The sequence below is a fragment of the Ciconia boyciana genome, chromosome 15 (genome assembly GCF_034638445.1).
Source record: "Ciconia boyciana chromosome 15, ASM3463844v1, whole genome shotgun sequence".
NCBI classification, from domain to species: domain Eukaryota; kingdom Metazoa; phylum Chordata; class Aves; order Ciconiiformes; family Ciconiidae; genus Ciconia; species Ciconia boyciana.
In genome coordinates, this window is record NC_132948.1 from 10,156,997 (window position 1) to 10,179,963 (window position 22,967).

The 22,967-nt window shown below is 37.6% G+C and overlaps 1 protein-coding gene across 3 annotated transcripts in view; it reads right to left on the bottom strand.

Moving 5' to 3' along the window:
* The window catches only part of SBNO1 (strawberry notch homolog 1), a 38,226-nt gene that overhangs the window by 12,915 nt on the left and 2,344 nt on the right, over nucleotides 1–22,967 (bottom strand). For 2 of the 3 annotated variants that reach the window (XM_072879626.1, XM_072879625.1), the window contains exons 2-20: nucleotides 18,452–18,585; nucleotides 17,693–17,797; nucleotides 15,578–15,887; nucleotides 13,325–13,425; nucleotides 12,066–12,162; nucleotides 10,776–10,936; nucleotides 9,625–9,758; nucleotides 9,384–9,474; nucleotides 8,278–8,439; nucleotides 7,578–7,713; nucleotides 7,397–7,502; nucleotides 5,979–6,132; nucleotides 4,548–4,730; nucleotides 4,245–4,342; nucleotides 3,411–3,562; nucleotides 2,631–2,828; nucleotides 2,161–2,331; nucleotides 1,904–2,073; nucleotides 875–1,006 (exon numbers count right to left, since the gene is read on the bottom strand). In XM_072879626.1, coding sequence (XP_072735727.1) covers nucleotides 875–1,006; nucleotides 1,904–2,073; nucleotides 2,161–2,331; nucleotides 2,631–2,828; nucleotides 3,411–3,562; nucleotides 4,245–4,342; nucleotides 4,548–4,730; nucleotides 5,979–6,132; nucleotides 7,397–7,502; nucleotides 7,578–7,713; nucleotides 8,278–8,439; nucleotides 9,384–9,474; nucleotides 9,625–9,758; nucleotides 10,776–10,936; nucleotides 12,066–12,162; nucleotides 13,325–13,425; nucleotides 15,578–15,887; nucleotides 17,693–17,797; nucleotides 18,452–18,583 — 2,793 coding nt within the window. In that variant the 5' untranslated portion in view covers nucleotides 18,584–18,585. Of the gene's footprint in view, nucleotides 1–874; nucleotides 1,007–1,903; nucleotides 2,074–2,160; nucleotides 2,332–2,630; nucleotides 2,829–3,410; nucleotides 3,563–4,244; nucleotides 4,343–4,547; nucleotides 4,731–5,978; nucleotides 6,133–7,396; nucleotides 7,503–7,577; nucleotides 7,714–8,277; nucleotides 8,440–9,383; nucleotides 9,475–9,624; nucleotides 9,759–10,775; nucleotides 10,937–12,065; nucleotides 12,163–13,324; nucleotides 13,426–15,577; nucleotides 15,888–17,692; nucleotides 17,798–18,451; nucleotides 18,586–19,518; nucleotides 19,722–22,967 lie in introns of all 3 variants that reach the window. The other variant, XM_072879627.1, reaches the window with a different exon arrangement.

Sequence of the window (22,967 nt, forward strand, 5' to 3'; positions counted from 1 at the left end):
TGCTGCTAATACTGTATAAGGAAGAGGATATGGCCATTCTAGTACCTGAATGCATTTGCCTTGAAAGAATGTAAATGTTTTGACTGTGGACAAGTCACTTACAGGAACATGAGTATTTACCCTCAAGTATAACAACAGCAGAAGTTCCACACAACAGCTACATTTGATTTGCCCTCTTGTGGTAGCATGTCCCCAATGAACCACAGGAAAGTTTGTTTGGTTTTTTTATTTTTCTTTTTCTTCCTTCTTCTATCAGCTCCAATTCTACCAATATTCCAGTGTTTTCTTTCAGAGTGCAATGTAAAGGACAAAAGCTATCACTCTTCCCAGCATTACTGCTTAATGCTTGTTAAGGTAAATAAACAACCTCCACCTTTTCCCTTTGGCCCCTCACTGAAAATTTCTTCTCCCTCTCATACCAAGTCAGTCAGTGTTTTTCCCCATTTCTCAACTTCATTATTTCCTCTTGGAAGCAGAGGTACACAATAATCCAGATAAAGGAATTACAAAGATGCAGAGGGTTTATCTGCCTTGTAAACATATGCTGTTTTACAAAACCAGCTTAAAGGTGCTAGCTTTCAGTTTGGCACGCATGTACACACCTCTTAAGCACAGGCCTCTGTGGCCACCCAAGCTACAGCCTGACCTTTAAAGCATGCTGCAGTCATGTATTAGACAAGACTACTGAACATACTGGTTTGAAAAAACAAAACACACAGCAGTGAATAGAAAATGCTTTCTAACTAGTACGTACTTACAGTACCTAAAAAGTCACTGTGGAATAATGGTAGAGCTACAACTTGAATAACTTAATCAGTCAATGTTACTATGGCATCTGGCAAGTTTTTCTAAATTGTCTCTCTTTAAGGACTACCTTATCTCCATCCATGAACCTCTGCTTTTCCGTGATGTTGAGAATTTCAACGGGCACATCGAGTTCAGATCTTGACTCATAAGATATGCTGCCATCATCATTGCTTACAACTCTCCCTTTGCGGCCTGTCATCTTTAAAAATAAAAGGGAATACAAGCTCATTCTGGCAATACAAAATTATTACATGACCAAAAACTTCAAGCAGTGATGCTATTTATTCATACACCAACCTTAAAATAGATTCAGTAATTTACTCCAAGGGCAAAACTACATTAGGGAACCTGGATTATTTTTTGGTTGATGCCATCATCTGTTATGTGGAACACTTATTTAGGGGTAACTCAGGGAATCAAAAGCATAACAAAGCATTATCTATGTAGAAATGACATAGTATTATACTGCTGTCCATAAGGGATTTACCAAGAGTACTAAGAAAACAAACTAAAATGACAGCTGAGATTGTCGCTGATTTTAACAGGGTCTTTTAAATCACAGTGTTTCTACTTGGTAGAGACAGGTAGCTTACTAAACACATGTTTCTAAAGTTATTGAGAAAAACAGGTAATTCATCAGGCTTTTCACTAACAGTTTTATTATACAGGTTCTTAATCTTCATCACCTAGGAAGATGAACTAAAGCTGCTTTCTGTTTTATATACACCAGCTTGAAACTGACTACAGCTAGTTAGAGAAATATACTGCTATAAAGGAAAGAAGAAACTAGTATGGTTCACCCAACAAGAAACTATCAGTCTCAGAAATAACCTATTCACCCTTTCAGAGCTCTTCTCTGTATTCTAATACAATCTTCAAGTTTCTCCTTAATTCAGAGACATTCGGCAAGAGTCACCTATACACTTACCCCTGTGAGATTACTGTCTAAAACTGATAAACAAGTTCTCTTTAATAGATACTTAGTTCACATGCAATCTTGAAGAATGACAACACTGATTTACTGCAGCCAGACAGATGACGTATGGCTGCAGTAGAGAAAAACATCAATTTTTTCTAAATGTGAACATCAGCCTACCTCTGCAACATTTTCAGGACCACCCAGTTCATCTATAAGCTCATCCAGTGTATTAGGTGGAAGATCTTCAGCCAGCTTTTCCAGTTTATCGAGCAGTTCTTTTTTCATTTGTTGGGCCCTTTCAACAGCATCCTGACTTGTTACAAAGCTGCTGTTTGTGTTACTGTTTGCTGAAATTTAAGAGAGACTCTAAGATTTAGAATTTCACTACCTAATTGCTAACAAAGTGAACAGATGCCAAAGAAACTTATTCTTACCTGACGTGTTAGTACTAGAAGTGGTGGTACCAACAGTGGAAGTAAAACAGCTAGGTCGTTTTGATCCGAGACCAGAAGCTAGTAAGGCACTTTGAATAGAATCTGGGTCTATACTTTTCTTCTTTTTCTTGTCTTTATTTTTTTTATGCTCTTTTCTAATTAACCAGGGATCTAAAGTTAAATAAAATATTTTCAAAAAGTTTCAAGCATTTAGTAAAAAGCCATCCTTTCCTTTGAAAAAACTACACTCTCATTACAAAAGGTGACTTACAAAAGTCTGAACTCCAGTGTGTAAAATCTACTTAAAGAAGATGCAAATCAACATTCTAGTACTAATTCCAGTCTCATTAGAATTAAACTACATGCTTACCGCACTCTTATTTTTGTCTATTGAAATGGTTAGGAAAGGCTTTATGCTTGCTATCTGCAAGTACAGTTACTTGCTTGATGAAACACTTAAACTGTCTTACCATCTTCATCATCTTCACTGGATTCATCTCTGAATGGGTTGAAGTCATCATCATCTCCAGAACTCAAAAACCGGGAGCTCTCATTGTCACTTTCTTCATTGTCTGAAGCATCAGACTCACTTTCACTCTCATCAGAGCTGCTACCTGCAAGGCCACCTGTTTTGCGAGCTTTTTTGGCTTCTCTGCTTATTTCTTCACCTAATTCCATCACCACCATCACCCCAGAAAAAAAAAAAGTTAGTTTAGACCTTGTAGTCTACTGTTGAAGTTTGTTTTACCACCACTGCATACAAACTAGAAAAATATTCAGCTTTAAAAATAGAACCGTTTAAAAGAATCTGATCTAAGTTTTCAGTAAGACCCCCCTCTCAACATTTTTATGATCACCTACTTTTCAGTAAGAATATAATCAGTTTGGGAAGGGGAGTGGTATTAGGCTTCTCTTTACTGAGCCTCAAGAAAAAGAAAGCTATTATTTGCTTGACTGCATCAGGAAGTGGTCTGACACATGCAAGGCATTTTGGCATACAGTCCCACATGAGATCAACCCATTTTGAGCAAAGCAGCAACCAGAATTTACAGGTTATATTGTTTCAGCAGCAGTTTTAAAATCTATTAATGGAAATTTCTAACAAAAGTCTTAGAGACTTGCAATATATGCTCTTTCATGAATGATTGTACTGATATTTACATTCCCGTATTTTTTCCAGAGTTTACTCTTAGGCAGCTCTAGAATTGCCATTTTCACTATGGCATTAGTGTAAGAACTTAAAGCATTACCTTTCCGTTTCTTTATTTTGTTCTCCTTGCAAGGGCTGTCTCTGGGTGAATTGTTATTACTTTGAGCAGTCAAGTCAATTCCCAACAAGCTAAACAGCTTCTTCCTGTCAGGAGCTGGAAAGTGCTTTTCAATAAGAGACTGGAATACTCCTCTGTTTAAGAAAAAAGGGTTCTTCAGTGGAATTTGCATGTATTTAAAGTAGAAACCTGTAACATTTTAACAGCTTGACTCCTCTGAAGAATTATTCCTTGTGAATGCTATTACACAAGCACCCTGTATAGTTATCACCCTTATTACTCTATTTGTCACCTTCTTAAAAGTAGGAGACATTTACTTTACAGCATTGTTACTTTTAACTTGTTAAATTTAGTTTTGGTATCAAGTGCTATTGCTACTGCCATTTTCTTATTGCTCAAAGTTTAAATGACAGATTAACTTAATTTATTAAGATCTTCAGCAAGGTGGTCTCAGGATTTGATCTGGCTCATCTGATAAAAGGGAAGTCATGATTGTAACTTGCTTTGGTATAAATGCAGTGCACACTTGACCAGTCTTCCCCTCCTCCCAGTTTGAGTAGAACAGTACCAGCTGTTTGCATCTGAAAACATCATTTCAGAGTGCCAGTAGAACTAGGAACTAACCAATGGTTCACTTGAGCAATACTGTCAGATGTTATGTACAGGCAGCTTAAGTAGAGAATATCAGTACTAAAGGACACCCAACTTTCTGTGCACTGATGCATGTTTTACACATGAAAGGACAAATTACTACATACACTAAGTTGGATTAAGGTTAGTTTTGTAAAGGACAGTTCTAACAAACTTCAATCTTACTTTGCTGTAGAAACAAAGTCATTCAGTTCACCACCACCTTCCTCCAAAGCTTCTAATGTCCTTGCTTCTCCTGTTGACTGCAGGCCAATAACAACACACTAAAGGACAAATGAATACAAGGCATTGTCACTAAGACTGACTTGTAAGTTTATTTTTGCCTGAATTTCTGCTCATTAAATAGCTTCAATACCATAAAGCACAAAAGCATGCTACTGCTATGTCTGCAAATACTTGTGTTATAAACAAAAAAATTAATAGCTTTACATTTAACAAAGATTTAAAAATAGGTCTTAACCAACTTACTTTCCCATTCTTGATTTCTTCCCGGGCTAGCTGCACCACCCTCTTCACTTTCGATGCTATGCACAGGTACTTGAAAAACCTCTGATGAGCTGACCAAAACTGACCCCACATAGACTTTTTCATTCGTTGTTCTGCATCAATAAGATCAGCTGCTTGTTGAAACCTCTCTCTAGCACTGACCCACTGAAGAAGAAAATGTTAATTGCTTTACATGTCACATTTCAAGGCTACATAGGTACATTGTTCAATATCCACATAAAGACAGAAGAGAAGTGTAAAGTTACAGTACTATGGGACTGCAAGTCAAGGAAATTCATCATACATCAAACAAAGCTCACAAAAAAGAAAATAGCAAAGGCTTAGTAAATTCAGAAGATAATTACCCTCATAATGAAAAGCAGATACATTTACATTACTACCAATACAAACATACACAATATGTTGCAATTATCTAGTTTCTCCATTAATACAGTCAGGTTAAGAAAGCTAAGAGCACTGCCCATAATCAAGTATAAAGCAAGATCCCAAGAAGAAAAAAACCCCACTGCCTTTGTTTCTACAACATTGTTACACCAATTGTTTCCAGATTACATGAACTAAGCTGTAGACACAAGTTTAGTGATTCTTTTAAACAACATTCATAAAATAAAGTGCTGTTTTAAAGTTGATGTTATACACCTGTCAAAGAAAATTTAATTATTGTAGCTATACAACATGAATACCGAGTCATGCTTAAGCACCTCTTAAGCAGGTAAAGACCCTGCTCATTTTAATCTATGTCCAAGGAGTACTTACTTTTACCTGATACAGCAGGGGTAATATACAAGCAGAATGCGCACTGAGGAAAGACACTCAGCTTAGCATATGGACAAAACAATTAAGAACAACATGAAAAAGATAACCAGCAGGTGCATAAAGGAAAACATTAAAGGAAACCACAGCTTTGATGCTTTGGATCTGATCTGCCACATGAGTAAAACTATCACCCTGCACTGTTTTAACTACAAGCACCACTCCACTGTACCGCTTCAATGAAGAAGTACGTGCAACCTGTCTAATGTTTTACAGCTTGTTCTCAGCTCAGTTGCCTAAAGAGGGAGGACTGGAGCACAAAAATCATGACCAACAGGTGAACAGCTTTATCTTAGGCAACAATGACCAAGGTCTCTGAAGTACCCCTAGAAGGCAGTGGATGCGGCAGATACTGCAAGATGCAGCCAAAACTGCAGCTTTTATGACTCAGAAAAAGAATCAACAGCTTTTGCCAAGCCTTAAATGGAGAAGTCTTTACACTGAGACAAGAAGATGCCTTTCCTGTCTCTCAACAGGCAACAGTACTACATGCAATTTCAGGATCGTTCAAGTTTAAACTGAGTAACTGCAACCTCTTGGAACTCAACACAGAAAGCAAATTTAAAAAGGCGTTCTTACCAGTTTCACAGATTTATTGTACATTTTAACATATTCCTGTGAAAGCAGAACTTCATCAATTTTGAAAGTTACACCTGAAAAACTCAACTGTCTTGCTATGTACATTCCTCTCAGCTTCATATCCATAGCAACTATTTCCATGGCACCAACACCTCTAAAATAAAGGAACAAATTAAGTCAATATTAGAATTTTCAAGAGCAAGGATTTGTTAAAAAAACCCTCAAGTGCTTTAGAAGAAAATAGCATGCTTACAAATGTGAAGAAATATGTTTTCAAAACCATTAGTACTGTTTGGTTAAACACATCCAATCAGGGGGGTCTTGAAATTTAGCCTTCACATAGAACTATATCCCCACCTTGTGAGTATTAAGTGTATCCCACGAGGTATAAACACTCAAATAGTTACATTTTCCCAAATGACCTAGCACGCATTAGGAGACAGTACCTTACAAACAGTAATTGGATAATGAAGTTGGTCCAAATATATAACAAAATCTTGCATTGCGATTTTATAAACTCCACTGAAGATTTAAAATAATGAATACAAACTGTACTAAGCTATTCAGATTTAAGCTGATATTAAAATAATTAAACTAGTAGGTAACTTAAGTTCTTTTCAACAGCAACACACCTTTAGCAATACCTTGAGAGCACAGAAGTCAACTGCAAAGCTAACCTCATCACAAGCTTGGGCCTGTAATTTCATTATTGCTCATCTGATACGTACTCAGTAATGAACTGGAGACTACACTTGCACAGTCTAGAAAAGTCATGCATCATGTAGATGGTATGCAAGAAGATGCATACTAAGCCCTACTGTACATTCTGAAGGGTTCAAAATCCTTTTTAAGTAGGCAAAACATAATATATTAAGATGCTCACCTACCAAAAAATGTAGCAGTTGCATTTTCTACTGACCTCTTACATTTATTTTTTTAAATAAGTTCTGAAATACGAAGTACCTTGCAGCAGCATACATAATTTTTCTGAACTGGGTTCTTATGCCAGAAAGCATAAGAACAAGACTTCTTCCTGTTAAACTACTTAAGCTGAATGCATAAACATTAGAGGGCTTCTGCATATAGCGAGACATCAACTATACTGAGCATACTCAGTACATACAGTGTGTTTTCATGATGAGCAGCAAAGTATTTTCATTTCATAACTCCCGCATTTTAAGAGGGCTACTTTGCCAGCAAGCTTCTAAAGCTCTCAAAATTTTCTGTGGGGGAAACGTCCCATTTTTTACCACATAAGATAGATTACATTTCTGCTAGATTTAGAAGCTAGAGTTAGGAAGTTCTTAGTGTGACAGGACAAGTTTGTAGAGGACTATGAGTGAGTGAAGACAAAGGAACTAGAAAGCACAGTCAACCACAACCATATGCATTCTTGCTATAGCTCTTCAAAATATTACCTTCTTTCAACAGCCTGAATAAAATCGCTGAATTCTCTAAATGGAGTTCCTTCACCCCATATTCCAAGACGGTTCATATATGCCATATTTCTTGGCTCAGATGCACCTAGGAGAAGAACACACTCTGTACCAGTGCCGGTAAAGACAGAGACACATTTAACGCAAACCCAGTAGTACATACCTGTGGCACTAGCATAAACAACCCTGGCTTTTGGAAGTTTATTTTGAAGTTCCAATACAGCCAGACCTGTTTTTGTTGGTTTTGATGAACCAACAGGACACAGATTCTTAGCTTTATGACACTCATCAAATACAATCTGAACCGTAATTAAGGAAAAAACTTTGTCCCACTTATTTTTAGAATGGGGAGCTAAAACAGAAGGCAAGAAAAATCTGCTAATTACAATAGGTGGAAGCAGTAAACTATAAACTCAAAAAGACACTAGTCGTATTTTTCACTAAAAACTTCAGGAAAAATATTTAGCTAGTAAGTATGCAAGAGCACAACTACCAAACACTTGAGTTCTTTAAAATGCTGTTGATACTAAAAAAAATTTTTTAAGCATTCACTGGAGAAAATTTCAGTGTAAACTTAAGGTTCTTAAACATCATATTTTAATTTTACACTTGTTTGTTATACAAAAAGCAGAAGCCTCAGTCTTGTACCAGAGTTGTGTGGCAACAGTATGATGGTAATAGATTTGGCATGAAGTTTGTAAAACTTCCAAGTCTAATGTCAGAGCATGCACACAATTGATTACTGTCATGAATAAAGAACAATACCTAAAAATACCAACAAATAAAAATACAAGATTGTCTTTAAAGATGTAAGCTTAAATAGCAATTTGGTTACAATCAACTGAACTCCAGATAAAGGATACAACTCCATCAAAGTCTTCACCACACCAGTGAAGAAGCTGCTTTAATCTGGTTTTGTATTTACCACCAGACTGACTTTCACCAATAAGAGAAGAATAGGTAGCAAAGATGACACCTTTCTTCACACTTCCATTATGTTTGGAAGAAATTTTCCCATACTTGAACTGCAATAAAGAGATAGAAATTACAGAAATTATTCAAAAGAGATCCCTCCTCAAACCCACCTACCATATGATTAAGGCATGCTGGTGGTCTTAACCTTAAGGTGTGTACACTTTGAACCACCTGTATCCCTACATCATCATTAGGGCATAGCTGGCATATGGTAATGTGGTTAAGGGGTTATACAGGGCCTTACTTAAATATATACTTAAGGAAGACTAGATCTAAGGCCTCAAAAGATTAGCAGCCACGTTCTTTGACTACATGGTTTCCTTAAATACAATTAACATTTTCGTTTCAATGCATCCCTTAGAGCTAATATGTCAAGTGTATTTACAGATGCTACTATAAATGACAATTTCTAATGTTTTGCTGTATTTTAGAAATTAAGACTTCATAAAGCAAAAATACTACCTCAAAACAAACTAAGTTCAGTGAATTCAACCAGTAATCACACTTCACAGTTTATGCAAGTGGCTAATTCCGAGCAGAGGCACTGTCTCCAAAAATAACTGCACACGCTACTGCTGCTTTAATAAATTACCAAGGAAGTCTATTATTCAAGTATTACATACAAAAGTGTATTACATATAAAAAGTGCCCTGAGAGATAGAAAGGAAAAATTCAAATGCTACAAAGTCTACAAGATTTAAAGAATATTTCAACTTCTGGAAAATACTCTACTACTAGTGTCAGTAGTGGCTTGAAGAGTAATGCTTTTAAAATATCACATGCTAAGACTTAATCCTACAAGGCGCCTATTTACATGATTAACTTAAAGCACTGTGTGGTTCTTCATAAGATTAAGGCCTGTCAAACAAGACCTAGACAGCAAATTTATTGAAATTAGTACATTCTTACTCTTAAAACAGTCAACATGCACAACTTGTCACACAAGCGTACCTAAAGTTTTGCCTCAACTGTACATAGTAAAAAGTTTCCACACCTTGTTTAATGAATGAACCAATATGTTTTTTGCTCCAATATCTCTCAAATCTCTTTCAGCATCGTATTTCAGATCATTTGACACGCTAAACCTGAAGATATAAAACAAAGCACATATTCTGTAAGTTACAGCAGAAGTTCAAAAAGCAGTTGGTAGAACATTTGTTGGAAGACAGATTACACTGAATTTAAGTACGATAGTCACTACAGTGTCTGCTCTTAACAAATCCTGACACACTTACCAGACTGCTCTTTTTCTGCCTAACAAGTAATTTTCATAGATTATTCCAGCTATGGTCCTTCCTTTTCCTACACCAGCACCATCACCTATCAAGAATCCAGCTCTGTCTCCATTGGGCAGGAATGTTTCATGTTGCTGTAGGAAAAAGAACAAAAAACTTGTACCCATTCTCCAGAACACAACACTGTGGATTGTCAGAAATGAGCAAACCTAAGAAACACCCTATTGGATGAGACCAGTGGTCCACCCAGCCAAGCAGCCTCCTGACAGAAGGACGAGGGGATTTTATTTAGGGAGAGCATATGAACCTAACTGCTTTATGTGATCCATTCTCCCGCTTCTTCCCTCAGCACCTAGAATTGCTGTATATATCTGTCTAATTCTTTTAGTGCCTACTACCAGACTGGCTGCTTTTTTTAACCCACTGATATGCACCTCCACAGCCTTTTGCAGCAGCAAGACCCAGACATCCACTGCCTGGATAGAAGAATACTTCTTTACACATTTTAAACCAATCTCCTATCAGTTTCATCAAGTTCTGCTTTGTTCTTGTTTTGTGGAATTCCACTGCCACCTTGATTACATAAACCTCGATTTCATTCCCCTTCATTTTTCTCCTCTCCAGCCCAAGGCATCCCAGCCTTCTTAGTCTCTTTTCATGATGCAACTTCTTCCCTCCTGTGATCATTTTAGTTGTCCTCTAACTTCACTACCTTCCTCCCTGATATGCAGAGAGCTGCACGCACATCTGATGTGGGCCCACTGAAGTTTAATATAACAGCAAAATAACAGCCAGTCTTGTTCTCTATACCCTTCCTAATGATGCCAAACAGTGTTGGCTTTCTTAGCCTGCTGCTACTGCAGCCATTAAGTTATTTCAGAGAAATAAAAATAATGACTAAGAGGTCCTTGCTAAGTTTTAAGACAGTTCGAGATCAGCATCATGGAAGTGGTTTAGACAAAGCTTTCCTAGGTGTATTACCTCACATTTATCTGAACTGAAGCTCACCTGCCACCTTCTAATGCAACTCAAACCTTTAAGCTCTTATTATTTTATCTCCTTGTAAAACTGACATAGCTGCACTTGTCAGATAGTAGTTTTTCTTCTTAAATTCTATGTTAGCTTTTAAGCTGTACTAATGTCTAGCATACCTGGGCTGCGTAAGTGATTGCTTCAAGTTGCAAAGCTGACAACCAGCCACTATCAATTGTTTCTTCTGATATTGATGTCTGGTACCACACATCAGGAGGAGTTACACTGGATAATGAGCTGGTTTCCACTACTGGGTCAGGATGACGTAGACCAATTTTTACTGGTTGCAAAGGGAGGGGGAGGAAGGGAGAAAGTGAAAACATAATACAGAGTTCTGTTGCTGCAGCACAGGTTATTGTATTTACCAGAACAAGTTACAATTGTCCATTGCAAAGGCTGAACTCAAGAACAACTATGTTTCATGGCAACAGTACTTCAAGTGTTAAGCAAACTGCATTGCATACAAAGGAATACATTAACCTGAATTTATATAACTGCAATCTTAACTTTGTTTCCCTTCTCACCACCTTCCCCCAGTTTTATTAAATTAGATAAAATTCAGTTCACAGAAAATTAAAATATTTGTGTACTTGACATGTTTGAGAAAAACTGGTCTGAACTTTGCCTTACCAAAAGGCCAGAGGCAGTCTCAAGATGCCAGAATCACAAAAGCAACATTCTTCTCACTATTTATATAGTGCAGTTTTTAAGCAGTATGAGAGGAGAAGATTTAGAACAGACATGGTTTAATTGCTGACAGATCTCATCAGTGACAATAAAAATTAACTATTTAGCTACAAACTCCATGCAAAATTTTTTGCCTTGCTTTTACAGCAGGTCAGCAATGTACCTAGGAAACAAGGTAACAGCTTTTTGTCACCGATTACAATAAAGAAGAGAAAGGAGAAAAAACAAACCAGGAGATGGCAATTAACAGCAGTAAAAGATTCACACTTTTTTTTTAAAAAAAAACAGCTCTAAGTCATCAGTCAGGAACAATGCAGGAAGAATGTGCTTAGGGTAATTTCACACCAAAAGACTCAAACTAGATTCTCTAGTGTAGCAGTGACCATTTAATCCCTTCACAAAATTTCCTCTGCTGAGGCACAAAGCATCTTAACACAGGTAAAAAGCCTGATCTTGGTTCAATCAGTTATATTTCCAAAACAAGCACTGCTCAGAGATACACTAAAGAATTCCTTTGCTATTAAAAAAGTCTGCATACCTTCCCAAATTAAGCGCTATAGAAGAAAAAAATTTCCTAGGAAAACCCACCATAAATTCAGGTCCTTTTTACCTGATTCAGACAGTAACCTATCTGTTTTTTGGTGTTAGTAACGACAGAAGAGTAAATAAATTAGCTCTCAAAACATTTCAGCCTTTTGACGTAACAAAACTTTAGGTCGTACATTTTATTGGCATATACTCAGCGTAAGTTTCTGCATGGCCCATTTCTTCTTCATCTTCTTCCTCAGGTTCCTCCTCTTCTTTTACTGCTGGCGCTTTCTAGAATAGAGAAATACCTGCACTAGTCAAACAGCACATTGTTAATACTCTAGGTCCTGGAAATTAACATGAGAAATGAAGTGAGCACAAACTTGCACCTGAATGTTTTAACACATGTACTAGAGAACTAGTGAGCAGCTGGGAAAACTACAGATGGAAAAGTAGATTTCTTACACTCTGAACAACCCTTCAAAGACAAAGTCAGGGAACTTTCTCTCCTTTGTACTCCAAACTCACATGAGCAGAATTAAAAAAGAAACACTTCTTACAGCATTTAAAATCCAAACTATGACTTAAAGAAACTGCCTTGAAAACACAACAGCTAGTTAACAGCCAAAACCTAACTTTCAAGTACTCCCATGGAGTCTCCTGCAGTTTCACATTCATTATGTAATTTCGCAGCTTCGGGGAATAGTTGTAATAGTCACAGTTCTACCCACTATTCTCTGAAACCTGACAGTTATCCATTTTTTTACTGTGGTCTTGATCAATGTAAATATATGAATATTTTTTCAAGTACTTGCTAGGTGACAAACCAAAAATCTTCCACAATTACCAATTCAATATTTAATATAAAAAAGTAATCTGAAAATCCTTCTGTATGCCAGTCACTAAGGAGCACTGTTCATCACAAACTTCAGCCTGATTCTAGCTATCAGTGAAGATGCTGAAACTCAAGTGTTTACAGCATCAGAATGTATTTTTATTACACTTAGAAAACTGAATGATACTCAATTTACATCTTAAGTCAAACCACCCAGAAGGTCAGCCATACTAGAGAAAGTCTTCTAGTTTCCCTATTGCTAGTTACACAAACAGGGATATTTTAAAAGAAAATGTCTTAAAAACACAGAGCAAGTGATATCCTCATCAGCTTTAATTGGAGCACACCTTTCTTCGTCCACACAACAAGGTTCTGTTAAGGACAGTAATTTCTTTAAATTGTCATTTACTATATAGGTAGTCTGCTCTACACAGCTGTTAGTTTTAGTCATCTAACCACGTATTCATCTAGTGGAGAAACTAACCTTTTGAACAAACAGATGCACTCGATAATTCTACCACAAAAAAGGCATATATGAGTAACTACTGAAACTAGTTACAGGTGGTTGTGGCCAATAAAATACGTTCATTTGGCAAATTAACCATTTGTACTACTTACCATAGTAGGTGAAAAACTTCTCATTTTAATATCATTTATCCATATTCTTGCTACCTCTTTTGTGGAAGCCTCCTTCTTCACTGCACCATTGCTTAGATCAGCTACAAAAGAAAAGCTGCGTTTTACAGGAATACCTTCCAAACATCCACTCAAATTAACATCCTTCTCTATTAATGAGCTGGAAAAGAAGTTTAAGATGTCCAGTAGCACACTGATGCTTCAAGAACACAGTACTTTTGTCCAAATTAAGAAGTCTGAGCAAAGAGTTAAATCCTGTTACTTCTTTGACTGAAAAGACTTCCCATGCAATACCACTGCATCTGACACAGCTGTGTATTAGTTTCAGTATTTAAAAAAAATAAAAATATTTTGGACCATCACCAGATCTATACATCATATTTAGAAATGCTCCATCTTGTGAGCCTATGAAGTTTAACAACAAACCAGAAAGCCCAGTGTTTCAACAGAAATTAACTTACCTGGTCTGGTGGCATTTACCACCTTAGGAGAAACTACAATTATTTCTGTAAAACAAAAAGTCAACACTTTGGACTCAATTGTTTCAAGTTTGTAACAGGATCCTTCAAGAGTATGATTTATTAACTTTCCTGTCCTCAGCCACATTTGGAAGCAACTGACAATAGGGCTCAGTACAGAACTAAAAAAATTTACACAAGGATAGATGTAAAACACTGAAAGCAGCTGTCAAGCTTCCATCACGTTGACAGTCAATGCACGTAATAAATTTAGTATAACTGCCCCTAAAAACCAATTAAGACAATTGCACAAAGTTTTCCTCAAAGAGGTTGCATAATTTAACTTAATATTTTCCCATCTAGAACTCCTGCTGCCTGAATTATAAGAAAAGACCATGCTTCCTTCCAAGAGCTTCTCTGCCCTTGAATTTTCTACAAGCATTTGTCAATTTTTTTAAGCACGAAGAAGGATCCAGAAACACAAGCACACAAATGAGAAATGCAGTTCTAGAAGTTGCATGTCTCCTTCTCACTTAATACAGAAGCTACAGATTCAACTATTTTCTGCAGCTATGCCACTACAACAGCTATTGTGTATTGATGTTACCTATTACTATGTGCTTCTGTGAGCTTTCATTTAGCACAGAGGGGATAAGTTAGTCCTATAAAACATTTTCCCCCTGCTCTTCCTCATTCCTTTACCCCCATCCCAACTTCACTTGGTGTCTCAACTTGAATTTGTCAACCACTCCATAACAGAAAGCAATGAAACAAGGAAGCACACTTCTTTTTGTTTCAGTCCTGAAAGTTTCATTTATTGTGCACTCTATCTGCATATGAAAAAAATAGGTTACTTCCAATCCCGCCTATAAACAACAACAACAACAAAATCAGTAAATCTTATTTCAGAGACAATGAAAATACAGTAATCCAGAAAAAGCCTGCATACCTTTCAGAAAAAGCAGCAATAGGTATTTTCAAACTCACCTAGTCTGATCTTAACCTCATGTTAAAACCACAACAACTTGAAAGAATCAAATCAAAAAAAACACACGCATGCAGCTTTTCCCTTATATTGAGCTGACCACACAAGATGTCCACATCAGAAATAACATACAAAAGAAGATTATGAAAGGAATCACAAAATGAAGATTTGGAGCATGGTAACAAAATACTTGTGGCATTTAAGTTAACATCACATTTAAGAAGTAACATGGAAACAACCAGCAAGTTTTTAGGACTTGAAGTTTTTAAGCACAATAAATTTGATGCCTCCCATGAAACATAGAGGGACAGAGATGTTCTCTCCCAGGAGATGCTTTACAGAAACACCCTATCATAGGAGTACTAGCACGTACTACAAATCTAGTTTGGAAGACGTCAAAAAAAAAAGTACTCATTTGTCATAGTTCCACAGCAAGTATACAGTAGAACAGAAACTGATGTAGGCTCAAGTAAGATAACTAAATTAACTTCAGTAATGTTCATGAATTAATTTTACCAATTTGCCAGCTGCACTCTAAAATGTCATTTTCCTCATTCCTTGCAGTAAATCAAAAGCTTAAATTTTTTTAAAAGCCTGTTGTTTTGTATTACTTTACCCTGAATTCTAACACTATTGAAGTTAGAATAGAATTTATCAGGTTTTCTGGACCATTTCATTTTACTGTGACATTCTACTAATCAATGAAAGTACAAGATGTGCAAAGATCTTCACGTTATATTATTTCACTATTTGCCTAAAATACTGTAATTATGAAGAAAGAAGAAAACTCACTTGCTGCTGTTGCTACTGGTTGGGCAATATTAGGAGGTGGCTTCAATTTCATGAGTTCATTAAGACTATTATTCTTTAGCAGATCTTTCAGCTGAATCTGGTCCTTCGAAGGTGTAGTGGTCAAGGCATTCCGTACTGCTGGTGCTGCAACCGAGGGTCGAGTGGTTGTGCTGGTCTGAATGATTTTTGCTACAGTGATAGTCTGCCTTGTAGTTGTAACAGGTGTTGTTTTTGTCATCACTATTGTAGTCCCCAAAGTTGGAAGCTGATTTATTTGATTCAGCACAAAGGTTGTGGTGGATGGTGGTTGCTAGCAACAAAGAACCAGGGAAATTTTCAGAAGACAGTGAAAAAAAGCAGACTTTATTAGCCTTTCATCTAGAGCACGGGGATCACCAGTTTCTAAAAGACTCTTGTAATAAGAAATGTCTTCACATAACATGCTGAAGACGCTAGAGTAATTATCTTGTGGTGCAACAGTCGGAGCAAGAAGTGTCTATTCATCAATATATTCCCATATGTATTTTTGAATGGTACTTTAAGTTTTATTTTAAGGTAAGGGAAAGGCAATAAAAAAATAGGATGAAGGATTCATCACCTAGGCACAAAACATGACTACTACAGGTACAGGAACCCTGAGCTGAAAAGCATTTCCAATATACAAACTAGTTGCACAATTACAAAAGTAAATAGCTTGGATTACTTAAAAGTATAGGTGCAGCCTTTTTCAGACACACTGCACTACATCTACTTTCCTGCAGATCTGCTTTTTATATTCTCATTTCAGGCGCAACCACCAGACTACAGTGCTCAGAATTATCTGCGGCTAGAAAAGGTGGTACATAGTTCGGGCATAGGAGACAAGTTTACACAACCTCCCTATCCCCAGAATTTGCATGCAGGGGAAGTAAGAGGCACATGGGACACCTCAATGTTTTTCTGCATACTGTTTTGTCCTCCTTTGTGTTCCTCGTTCATAGAAATCATATCAGCCCACAGTATGCTAAGCTTTCACAGTCTCAGTACAAGTAGAACTGAGACGATGGCCAACTGGCATTTTACAGTCCCACCTCTTTTGTTACATTTTACCAATATACTGTATTGGGTTTACGTGGCAAGGTTTTGGTAGCGGGGGGACTACGGGGGTGGCTTCTGTGAGGAGGTGCCAGAAGCTTCCCCCACATCCGATACAGCCAGTTCCACCCAGCTACAAGAAGGACCTGCTGCTGGTCAAAGCTGAGCCAATCAGCAATGCTGGTAGTGCCTCTGTGATAACGTATTTAAGAAGGGGGAAAAACTGCTGCACAATCAGCAGCTGGGAGAGAGGAGTGAGAATATGCGAGAGAAACAACTCTGCAAACACCAAGGTCAGCAAAGAAGGAGGGGGAGGAGGTGCTCCAGGCACCAGAGCAAAGGCTCCTCTGCAGCCTGTGGTAAAACAGGTTGCCCCCCTGCAGCCCATGGAGGTCCAAGGGGAATAGATATCCACCTGCAGCCTGTGGAGGACCCCACACCACAGCAGGTGGATGTGCCCGAAAAATGCTGTGGCCCTGTAGAGGGGAGCCCATGGAACCCTGGAACAGGTTTTCTGGCAGGACCTGTGGCCATGCAGGGGACCCATGCTGGAGCAGCCTGTTCCTGAAGGATTGTGCCCCGCAGAAAGGACCCACACTGGAGCATTCGTGGAGAACTGTAGCCTTGGGAAGGACCCAGGTTGGAAAAGTTTGTGAAGGAGCTGCTGGAGCAGGGGAAGAGCATGAGGAGGAAGGAGCAGCAGAGACAACGTGTGATGATGCCGGGAGTGAAGCTGAGCCCAGGAAGAAGGGAGGGGTGGGGGAAGGTGTTTTTAGATTTGTTCTTATTTCTCATTATCCTACTCCATTGTTAACTGGCAATAAATTAAATTAATTTCCCCAAGTTGAGTCTGTTTTGCCCATGACAATAATTGCTGATCTCCCTGTCCTTATCTTGACCCATGACTCTTTTGTCCTTTTCTTTCCTCCCCCATCCAGTTGAGGAGGGGGAGCAATAGAGCAGCTTAGTGGGCACCTGTTGTCCAGCCAAGATTAACCCACCACATATACACATACAAAATCCTGAAGTACCAGTTCTTACCCGAACATTTAATAAGGCTGGAGTTGATACAGTCTCTGGTTCTTGTTTCACAGCAGCTGTGGCCTCAGTCTCCAAGCCTAGTTCTAACGCACTAAGTGGCACTGACTGCAGAGGAAAGAAAGGAAACACTCACATTAGCAGGGGAAAAAAACCTTATGACCAAATATCCACCCACAAAGTGGAAGTTAATGGGGGAAGTCCTTAACTATGCTCATTAACAAAGGTTTCACTGCAAATAAAGATCATCAAGTGGTTGATTTCACATTCAAAGAAGTTAAACATACAACACCTTGTTAGTTAACTGTGGTGAAAATGTAATTAGTTTTGTGATGTCACTGTTCAACATACTACTGTTCCCAGTTTACGTCTGAAACGGTTATGTTCTTGCAGATTGAATGCTGTCATGGAGCTTAAACACTGTATTGTATTACACTTTTTGCACATTTTATAGGAGAGCAGCTAGACTCCAGTGATATTGAGTTCTCCATGGATACATGACAGCATGCACCCATTTAACGTCCAGAAGGTAAGTATATTTATGTTTATACTGACCTCAATAGTGTTTTTCAGATGGCTTTTTTTGTATAAAAGTTTAAAATTAATTAGCAAGTCATTTTCTAATCTCAGTACTATGAAGCAAGAAACTTATGAAAACTCTACATTCTTTAACCATTTGCTATGGACACCACGCCCCCCTCCACAACACATCAAGTACAAGCTCTTATGTCTTCTAGCAAATTACTATGTTCTTGTTTTAACCTGCTGAACAGCTGGAGTTGGTGCTGGATTTGCAAGAACCACGTCCGGCGAGTCAATATCAAATAGATCATTTGGACTGATTCCACTCTCACTCAAAGCAGCAAGCAACAGATCTTGTCCTGGCTCCACCATCTCTAAAAAATTAGAACCATAAATACAAGTTACATTTAATTTTTATTTATTTTGTGCACACATACACACTCACATTTAAAGTTCCCTTTCCTGGATTTAAGGGCATACATGATGCAGTCTCTTATATACAGAGTTTCACTTTCTAGTTTGCTCTGGCTCTTTTGTTCATTTGTAGATTTTTCCTCTATTTTGTTTTTTAAAATCTTTTCAAGCTACCCACCACATTTAGAAGCAGGAAGAATGAAATAATTTACTACACAAAATGCTATCATACCCATAAACTTAAAAAGAAAAAGAGATGCCTTTTCTAGCCTTCATCGCACTACATTTTTAAGCATTACAAGAAACACCAGAAATGGTTAGACTGTATTATGCTAATGATACATCTTTGTCAGTGAAGCACACTGCACGAGGGAAGCACAATTAAAACTCATTTAGTTTATCTTGTAACAACAAGTTAGTGATAAAAAGCTTATAAGGAAAGCTTTTCTTTCTTGCTTGCCATTACATTAGGTAGTAATTAATTCATTGGAGAAATTTTGTTTTGCATAGTGGAAAGAACAAATGTTCCACTATTATAGTATGTTAACTACATATGAAATAGGACACCAACATCAGGTCACAGACTCCTTTATGTGTAGGACAAGCAAAATTAATTTCAAAAAGCTACTCTAGACAGTTTAAAGAGTTATCAGAAAAGACAAATACTCTGTTTTAAGACGAAGATGGAAGATAATGTGTTTTGCTTCCTTAAGAAGGAAGCCCATCTGCCCTAGTACTAAGACAAAAATTAAATGAGTCCACATAACTTGAGCTGTTGCTTATACATTCTAAGATACACCCCAAGTAGAAATTCATTTCACTTATTCTCCACACCCCACCCTGTAACACCCACTGGTAACAAGCATCAAAAAATAACAAAGCTGAACACCTACTCTAAAGCAGAAAAGAGGACAAAAATATTTGTTCGCATTTTAGATACATTCACCGACTCCGAAACAGCATTCACTTCCTTTTCCTCCTCTACATGTGCAGCGAAGCCACATCCACCTGGTTGGTCACGCACATTTGGCAGAACAGGTAATTCTTGTAATAAAGCAAGCCTCGGGCACTTAATTCTTATTCTTCTTAGTTTAGTCTGTCCAATAGTAGGGAGAGACCTTCCTTTAGTGGACTAACACTGACATGGTGGCACAACTGAAGTAGTGGATGTAAGGTACTGGGACAAGGCAAAGATACACTTTTAAGCATCAAAGACTGTACTACCCAAAAGAACACCAAAGCAACAACCAATGATTGGTGGGACTACTACTGACCACACAAAATCCCATTAAACACCACTTGCTGTGTCAGAACTAGACTCTGCCTTTTTTTTAAAAGCATTTGAGGTGATCAGACAAATCAGCAGAATGGCTTGGTTTGTAGTTATCTGGTACAGAAGATACCAAGAAATATTAAGACATCTAGCAGATTCAATTAACATGGCAGCTCCTTCAAAGGATCCTAGAACACTGAATGGGTCAAGAAAAATGAGAAACAATAGACTGTTAACTTTACCTTTCAGAAGGATTAAGCCTCTCATCTCAAAAAAGGGGACTACACATATACATTAATTGGGTAGGATAAATCCTTAATTTTTAGACTAAAATACCAACAGTGATCATCATATCTAAGTTTAGATGCTTACAGCGTTATTTACTAATTAGAAACAGGTGAGAAGAAAGATTAAGTCTGCAGATGAAGTTTTAGCTTATCGGTATTTTTGGTGTTAGGAACTTCAGAGCAGCCATTGAAGGCAAATTTCTCCACAGAAGGGGAATTACATGGGCTACCCCATCAAACCAGCAGCTCCAAAACAGTCTACAATCATAACTTTACAGTATCAATTTGGGAAAGAGGCATGAGCACTCTTCCACATAGTGCAACACCTTTGCTCAACATGGTCAAATAAACAAAAATGTCTGCATGTACAAGGGAAAAAATGTCAGTTATGTCATTATTTAGTTTGCATGTAGTTTTGATCACGCCATATCTAAGAGAAAGTATGACTAAAACTTGGTTGAGAGATAAGTGGCTATATTGAATAGAGGCATGGGAAGTCAGAAGCTTGGGGCTATTTACTTAAGAGTACTAGGACAAAAAAAATTACTCAAGATAACTTCTAGCCTACTCTTGCAATATATGAAGGAAAGGTCTTTCTATGAAATTGAGACTCAAAGCAAAACGAAAGCTAGAAAAAAAAACCATGCCAACACCACACAAAAAAACACATCTTCCCCAACCATCCTAAAATGGTGCCACAACTTATCAAGTCTGTTTCAAGTCAAGTTTAACATATCCACAATTACACTGAACCTTTTTTTAACCTTTAAAAACACAATGGGTTGGGTATCTTAAGACAGTCTCACCGAGTTCAGAAAACACATTTATAGCAGTAATACTTTAATTGCTTAATTCAAAGTTCTCACTAGGTGACTAGTGACAGAAACTAGTATAGCAATTCCTACAATTCCAGAATAATTATCTTCAGTTTAGAAGCACCACGTTCTTAGCAGGGCTGTTTTCACATAAGAAATCCCCCAGCTGCATTTCTCTCATGCTAACCCCAATTTTAACAGTCTTAAAAATTAGCAGTTGCTAACAATCCAGCAAAGTGCTAAATAAAACAACAGCAATTGTTTATTTGTCTGACAGACAGTTTGGACAATGAAAGTTTGACTAGTTTCACTTATTTTGTTTCTGTACACCAGGAACAAAGCTGCATTGTTTGAAACTGGAACAAAAGGAATTCTGAACTTCTAGAATTTTTACATTAAAAATCACTGAATACTTAGCACCAATTTTAGGCTTTGTAAAACGTCCAAGCACCACTGCTGCCCTCCCTCCACTCTCTAATTTCTCCTTCCCCCCATATAGTTTTAATTTAGCAAGGAAGTTAAATGAGGAGAAGAGGAAAAAAAAAAAACAGGAGAAGCTGCATCATGATAGCTTAGTTTATTTTTTGTGACATACGCTAGTCAAGCCTAAAATGTTATCAAGCTGAAACAGCTCCATAATCTTACAAGGAGGAGGCTCCTTAGTTAACATAAGTGAAAGCGACTTTATCAAGCTCTGCAGCTCAGCTTTGGCAATACTATATAAGGACCTGTTTGCCACATCTTAAAAATCTCCAAAAGAAAATACTTATAAAAAAGTTGTGAATATTACAAGCTGTTCCCTGAGCATTTCACCAGTTGAAGAACTGTTCTGAGCATGCAGAATCTTGCAGATAAGGTTGTCTATGTTTAGTCAGGCTGTCCAATGTCACTGAGCAAGAATCAACCTGTTAGATAAAACTAAAATAATATATTTATAAAATTTCATCCGTATTATCTCAATTATTTTCTTTGTATTAAGAAAAAATATAAACTGCTGCCATTTCAAGAAGGGCTATCAAAACACATCAAGCATTTTTAAGGTGCTCCTCCACTGAAGAACATAGCCTAAAACTTTGATAAAAAGACAAGTTTTGCTACCACTGCACATTATGTAAATAATTTCCAATTTAAAGATACAAAACCAGAATGCCATGTTTAATATTATGTCATGTATCCATGCCAACCTGGCTCTCTCCCTCCCTCCATTTTAGCTTTGGTACAAAGAAGCAAAACAAAAAAAAATTTCTAAAACACATGTCGAGCAACCTGCTCTCCATTTCCCCTACGAAAAATAATGGTAGAATCCTAAATGATGAAAAGGCTTTTGATTTTTAGGTCTGTGAGTTACATGTTGTAACACTGTATACCTAAGTACTTATTTCAAAATCATGATGAGCTATAGTATCACAACTTAGCCCAAATCAAACATCACACTCAACTAGGCACAGCTATTTCCAGCCCCTTCAGATGTGTGGCCTCTATGGCGTACCCAACCTGCAAACTTAGGTTTTAATGCTTGGCCTGGGACACTAATGTAGTTAAGCAACTCTTGTTCTACTTTTATTGGAAGGGTTTTCCCCACTGGCTTTCTGAGGAATACATGCCACTTGAACCATACTGGAAGCCATTTAAAATATCACACAAGTTGTAGAGAAAAGACAGATACTTCCCTCAAATTCTCTGGCTGTCTAAACTGTGAGCTATTATCAACCTAAAAATTTCACATCTCCATTTGCAGCCTCTCACAACAGAGGCGTAAGGGCTGCTAACCCCCAATCCCACACAACAGGATTCTCTGGATACCCAGATGGGTTCTGCTCATCTTGCAGCTTTTGGCTCCAGAAGGCAACATGGGTAACAACAAAAAAGAAAAAACCCAACCAACCCAATCCCTTCTGGTCCTTTCCAAGTCACCATCCAATCAAAGAGTAAAACGCTAATTACTGAACTCACCCATCCTTACATGC